Here is a 6,568-nt window from a genome sequence, read left to right on the forward strand (position 1 = left end):
CCAGGAGCTCGTGCTCTCGATTAGCACACCATTAGCCTGATTAAAAGTATGTGATACCTGTGTGAACAAAGCAAAGACGTCCTGAAGCCTAATGAATACTGTTATCAGATACTAAGCTAACCACCCGCGTTCTCCAGGCTTGGCACATTGGCTCAGCACTCAGAGCACGGTGAGGCTCAGGGTATGGTATCTTTGTATTAACTGGCACCAGAAATCATACTGGTATAAGCTGGTGATCTGAGCAAGGACATCTGAATTTAATATTGACCTTCCTTTGCATAGGAAGTTTAATAACAGACCTCTCATGGTCCTGTCCAACCTGAATTATTCTATGATTCTTTGGAAGCAGATGCGTTGTTCCCATGCAGAAACCATACTCTTTGAGCACAAAGTTAAGCATGTGACACCCCAGAAATGCCACAGATCTTCCAGTACCTCACTGAGCTTGTTGGTCCTGATGTCTCCCAGCAATAACGTGTCTGAGGTATGGGCCACCAGGTACCTGTCCTTCCCCAGGATCTTCACCTCATCGATCTCATACCCATACTGGGATTTCAACACAACCCGAGCTCCCGTTGAGAGGTTCTTCACAATGACCTGGAGACAGCGGGGAAAAGCAACGTGAGGCCACGCACAGAGGAGGATCACAGACGTCTTGCCCCATGAGGTTATGCAGCAGATGACGCTCGGGTATTGAGGTGTCCCATCACAGCATTTCACTCTGCTTTTTAAGGAAGCCTTACCATTCTGTCTGTATGGGATGACAACTGTACAAGCGTGGGATTCTCCCTCCTGCCATTTAGCAGTTTCACCAGGCTGGAGGACAACCCAGGCTCTCATTGAGCCACCCTGAGGGTCTTGCTCTGTGTCTCCGCTGACCGCAGAGCGGTGCCTCGGCTGCCAGCTCACCCTCCCTACCTGACTTTGAACCTGATACTAAACCACTTAAGGAGTCAGCGCTGGCATGGAGGTACCCCACACAAACTAGGAAATAACCTCCACTGTCTTCGGTCCGAGCCAATCTCCACTCAGCCCTGACCCCATCCCTGGAATAACCCCTGTGCCTGTCCTGACGAGTCACTACGAACAACAGAACTCCAAACACGTCTAGTCTCAGCAAGCATCCCATTTCATCAAGAGACATTACCTCACAGGATATCCTCTTACCTGGCTTGGTCCCACATATGTAATTTCGAATTTATTTTTGTAGACGCTTTTGCGAAGGCAGCAGTCGAACTGTTCAACTCCTCCACACAGCGTGCCCTGCGGAAACACACACACTGCCCTGAGTTCTGTTGGAGTGAGGGGATCCAGACCCTGCTCACACCGAGAGGATCAGAGGTGAGCACAGATCCCCAGGTCCTGGCTGCTCTGGGGAGCGAGGCTCAAGCCCCGACCAGGAGGAGCAGCCCTGTCTTGACCGTCTGCAGAGAACAGAATGACTGACAAATTCCCAAAGAAACAGAGCTGACCAGACCCTGGAATGCACACGGCAGAGGAACAAGAGGGGTGAAAAATCACCTTTATCCTCATCTTCCCCATTGAACCTCCTCTTTTGTCCACCTCTCCCTCTCTGAGCCTCCCAATCTCAGCTCCCTTCCAGCAGAATCCTCCCACCTTTATCTCTTTCTTTATAACATCCCCATTCCTCTCACTGATCTCCCATCCCTTATCCCCTTCCCTTTCTCTGCAAGTATTTGTTCACAAGTTCAATTAATTCTCTGTCTGAAAATATCTCGAGGATTCTTGATCGTTGAACACGAAAAGATGCAAAAATGATTAAAGTTGTAAATAGCAAACCCCCTAAATGATTCAAGTGCTTTGAAGAGTTATTCAACTTAATACAGAAAGATCTGGAGAAAGATTAATTTAAAGAATTATTTAACTTAATAGAGAAAGGCAGATCGAGGCCTGACGGCTGAAAGTAGAAGAAAAACAACTCTGAACTGCAAACACAGCACATACAGAGTGTAAATAACGGATCAGTTTTTACACTGCTTCTCACAGGAGCTCAAAGAAGGCTCATGAGCCTGCTCTAGAGAAGCTACGCTGCCCTTACTGCGCTCCTGCCAAAAAGGAGGACTGCTGCTGCCGACGAGCCATTACACAGCCGTCCGTGGCATTGCACAGCCCCACGCTCTGCACATCTGAGTGCAGGGGCGTCTGGTGCAGGGCCTGAGCCCAGGCGCCCTGCAGCGCACACCGAGGTGACGCTGTCAGCGCTCTCACAAACCCCTGTGTCCCACTGCCTCGCTCCCAGCAGCACACGTGGGCGTGGGGTTGCTGATGGATGATACGAACCGCGCAGATCCGCGACCCGTCTCTCTTCCACGCTAAAGCCGTGATGGTGTAGAGGTGAGCTATTTCTTTGGGTCTGCCTTCCTCCCAGGCGCTGCGGCGCGGGCTCCAGTTCAAAACCCTCAACCTGTGAGAGCAGACGAGAAGGCAGAGACGTGAAGAGCTGTGTACGGCTGAGGAAGAAAGCGCTGTAACGGGGCGCCATACCTGTCATAGCTGCCGACGACGACAGACTGGCCGCCAGGACTGGCAGCTGCCGTGGTGAACTCCTTCTCTGACGAGTCCCGGCTGTAGTCAAAGGTTTGGATCACATTGCCCTCCTTCCCATAAGCCACAATCTTCTTATCGCAGCCTGCAGCCACGATGCTGTTGGCAGCCCAGGCGAGGGCATAAGGAGGACAGGGATGCACCACCACCTTACCCTACAACAGACAAGAAGGAACGTCCCAAAAACAGGAACGGCTTTAGCCTCCAGCTGGCCTCTGTATTCAGCTATGGCAACGGGACCAGTATGAGGCCCCAGTAAAGTCCAGATCATGGGGGTTGCTTTGTGTGCAGGAAGGACGACAGAAACCACAACTGAGAGATGCACCAACTATTCCCTTCATCTCACTGGGAGAGGAGTTTCCTGATGCCAGTAAGAAGACCAGTACCATCAACTGGACTGGGATGCACTCTTAACACAGCAGAGTATACGTGGGCCTGCAGCACATCGTGGTACAGAGCGGACACACGCAGACTGCTTCAGGTGCAGGGAGAGAACAGCTTTCCCTTCTCCACAGATGGAGAACAGGGACTGCTGTTCTGGGGAGCAGGAGGAGGCTCAGGAGAAATGCTGGGTGCCTGGAGCATCCTGTCCACAGGCAGAGCGTGGGCTCTGGATTCAGGGTGAACAGGGAAAACCACACATCGCCTGGTGAGGAGCAATAGTACCCAGCTATTCCCTTGAGCCCTGCCCTTCCAAGCATCGTTCTCCTGGACACTCTGATCTCAGACCTTTCCAGACACCTGCAAAGCTTTATGTCTCATACAAAAAAAAACAACTTCCCCTCGTATCACCACATTCTGTATTTCAAAGCATCTAGCCACTGTTCTGCCTCAGAGTGCTCCACAAAACCTCTGCTGGCAAGCACAGACTGCAGCTCCTCTCCAGACTTGCACCCCTCAGAGCCTGATCCCTCCTCAAAGCTCCTGAGCTGCGCAGGAGGCCGTGCAAACAGGAGCTTTGCTCTCTGAAGGAGGATCTTTGGTACCTGTGATTCACCGGAGCCCTCATCGTCGAAGAAGAAGCGCACGATGGTTCCATCTGCATGGCCAGACAGGATCCCCTTCCCCGACACACTGCAAAGAAGCAGACAGAACAGGTGAGACCCGCACCTCTATTTCCATATCCCTGCCCAGAGGAGCCAGTCCCGGGGTCATTGCTGATGCTCCTCATCAAAGGAACCTTCACCAGCGACAAGCTGGGTGACAAACACAAGGATATCGAGTGCCTGTATCGCTGCCTGTGAAAACAAAGCAAAGTCTGAGGAGCAGAGAGTGGCCAGTTAAGTATCTTCACCATGTAAAACCACAATGACCAACCTTCTGCACTACTGAAACAGAGAGGGTAGGTAACATGGAGTGATGGCTATGCACACCATTTCTTATAGCAAGGTGTATCAAACAGTTCCTTGCGCTGGAACTGTTCCAAAGTGAGGTGGATATTGTGACCCCAAGGAGTCCCTAAAAGCAACTTAGGGAGAAGTCATCTGGACAAACACTGTGGGCCTGATTACATTATCTGCAGCATTAATGTCTTGTGAAATAATAATTAAAATATTTTTAAATTACACTTTATGGTTATTTTTCTAATTATAGCCTCATCACCGCATTACCTGGCAGAATATTATTACCTTTTTTAGCCCTTTTAAACTGGACTGGTGTTAGTAATTAGCCAGATGAAGGTGACAAATTTAATCCTTATAAAGGCATAGATTCAAATAAATCAATGTAATGTAAGTAATCTCATGGGGATCTGCATCCTGAAACCTGTCTGACAGACACCCACACTGCACGGGTCAGTGCAGCACAGCCAGGTACCAGATTTTAGGAGGGATACCCCTTCTGGAAAGCACAGCATTTTATTGTCTCGATAAGGTCCTGAGAACAGAGACACCATCACTGTCCTGCATGGCCACCAGCCACGCCAGGGCCAGCAGCGCAGAGACGACCGAGCCAAAGCAGCGCAGGCCAGAGCAGCACCACACTCACAGAATCCCAGCATGTCAGGAGTTGAAGGGACCTGGAAAGCTCCCCCAGTGCAACCCCCCAGAGCAGGATCACCAGAGCAGTCACACAGGAACACGGCCAGAGCTTTGGGTGTCTCCACACAAGGACACTCCACAACCTCTCTGGGCAGCCTGGGCCATGCTCCATAACCCTCACACTCACAAACTTTGGCCTCATCTTCAGCTTGAACCTCCTGTGCTCCAGCTTGGGACCATTGCCCCTTGTCCTGGCAGAGCCTGGCTCCTTCCTCCTGACACTGCCCTTGCCAAATGGATCTCCAGGAATGAGGGCACCCCTCAGTCTCCTCTGCTCCAAGCTCAAGAGCCCCAGTTCCCTCAGCCGCTCCTCAGCAGGAGATGCTCCACAGTGTTCACTTCTCCAAGTGATAGCACTTGTATGGTGAGGAAACATGGCAAGGCCACTGTCTCACCATGGGTGCCAGATTCGCACCTCATCTTTGTGGCCCTGCTGGACTCTTTCAAGCAGTTCCTGTCCTTCTTGAGCTGAGGGGCCAGAACTGGACACAAGATTGCAGCTGTGGTGTGAGCAGGGCAGAGCAGAGGGGCAGGAGAACCTCTCTGCCCTACAACCACCCCTTCTCATACACCCCACTCACTTGGAAGTCAGCGAGACCACGTAGGAATCTGTCCCATAAATGGTGGAAGACTTGTTGTTCTTCGTGTTTGCCAATCGCACCTGAGAAAGAGAATCTGGTCAGTGCTGGTCTGCTTGCAGAATGCACATTTCCCCCATCACAACATTCCCAAAGGATTCCTGGTCCAAAACAAGCGCCAGAAAGCACAGGAAGCTCACTCATTGCTTCTCCGTGGGTTGGAGAAGAAGTGGGAAAGCTGTAGCCACTCTTTCACATTTCTAGAAGGGTCGGGAAAAGGACCCAGTGGTCCAGTAGACCCTTCATGGATTAAGTGGAAACCAGGAAACCCCAGTTGGTGCTGTCAGCCCTTTGGTGCTGCTTCGTGCCTGGTGCCACACAGCAATGACTCCCATCCCGCAGCCAAGGGGCTTGACGGCCCCGATGGCCCCTGCATGGAAAAGGAAACCAGGCAAACAAGAAACATCTCTACCTTTCCTTCAGCAAGACCGAAGATGATGACGTTCTCCGCCGGCCACGATAAGCAGGTCACGGCGCTCTGCCAGGGAGGAGGCAAAAAGAGAGGTAAGAGCTACACCCGGCTTAGCGCCGTGCCCCTTTGCTACGTAAGACAGCTCATGACAGTGAGAACACTCGGACCAAGAACAAGAAGAGATGGGGGCATCTGGGCAGCTTAGAGCAGCACTGAGGCCCTCCACGATGAAGCTTAAACCAGACAACAGTGAGGGGTGAAGTGACAGGCTCAGAGGGGCTGGAGCAGGGCGCTGAAGTTAAACCAGACGTGTTCAGTGTGGATGCTCTTTATCAGGATCACTTGGTCATCAGATGCGTGCTTTTCCACACGCTACTGCTGAACGTACAAAATCATGGCCATTTTAAAAGGTTTTTTTCCAACAAAAAGTATAAAACATAAAAATAATTTGACTCTGCCAGCTTCTGCAATAGATACGAGAACATTTGTACACTGGATCTTGGTTTGATGAATCAGAAATAGTTTCTATTTTTTCATTTACAGGCAATGGTCACCAGATGCAGCCAAGCAGGTCAAGTAGAAACAGGCTCATTAAATCCAAACCAGAAGTATTATCCCAATCTGAGATGGGGGTCAGGATGAATAGAGCTGACCACAAACCCCAGCCGTAACAGAGGGCTGAGGGCGTTCGTGAAATCGGGTCTAAACTGAGGGATTTCAGTCAATAAAAAGGTTGGTGTTTGGTGCTGCCACCAGCACTCGCCTCACAGGCTCCTCTGCTCCATTTTAAGCATCCAGACCTGCTTTAGACTTACATAAACCCCATTTATTTACCTCCCCTTCTGTCCCCCACATCAGCAAACACAGCTACAACCAGATACCAAAACGTCCCCGCACACCTAAGCTGCTCCTGA

At 50.9% G+C, this 6,568-nt stretch overlaps 1 protein-coding gene across 1 annotated transcript in view; it reads right to left on the reverse strand.

Moving 5' to 3' along the window:
- Positions 1-5,720, reverse strand: part of IFT172 (intraflagellar transport 172) — a gene marked incomplete at both ends in the record, with an annotated part of 29,018 nt that extends 23,298 nt beyond the window's left edge. The window contains 7 exons of the mRNA XM_010192284.1: positions 436-597; positions 1,168-1,263; positions 2,302-2,425; positions 2,506-2,720; positions 3,552-3,639; positions 5,186-5,265; positions 5,655-5,720. Coding sequence (XP_010190586.1) covers positions 436-597; positions 1,168-1,263; positions 2,302-2,425; positions 2,506-2,720; positions 3,552-3,639; positions 5,186-5,265; positions 5,655-5,720 — 831 coding nt within the window. The remainder of the gene's footprint in view (positions 1-435; positions 598-1,167; positions 1,264-2,301; positions 2,426-2,505; positions 2,721-3,551; positions 3,640-5,185; positions 5,266-5,654) is intronic.
- Positions 5,721-6,568: the final 848 nt, after the last annotated feature.

The sequence above is a fragment of the Mesitornis unicolor genome, unplaced genomic scaffold (assembly GCF_000695765.1).
Source record: "Mesitornis unicolor isolate BGI_N332 unplaced genomic scaffold, ASM69576v1 scaffold5339, whole genome shotgun sequence".
Classification (NCBI taxonomy): domain Eukaryota; kingdom Metazoa; phylum Chordata; class Aves; order Mesitornithiformes; family Mesitornithidae; genus Mesitornis; species Mesitornis unicolor.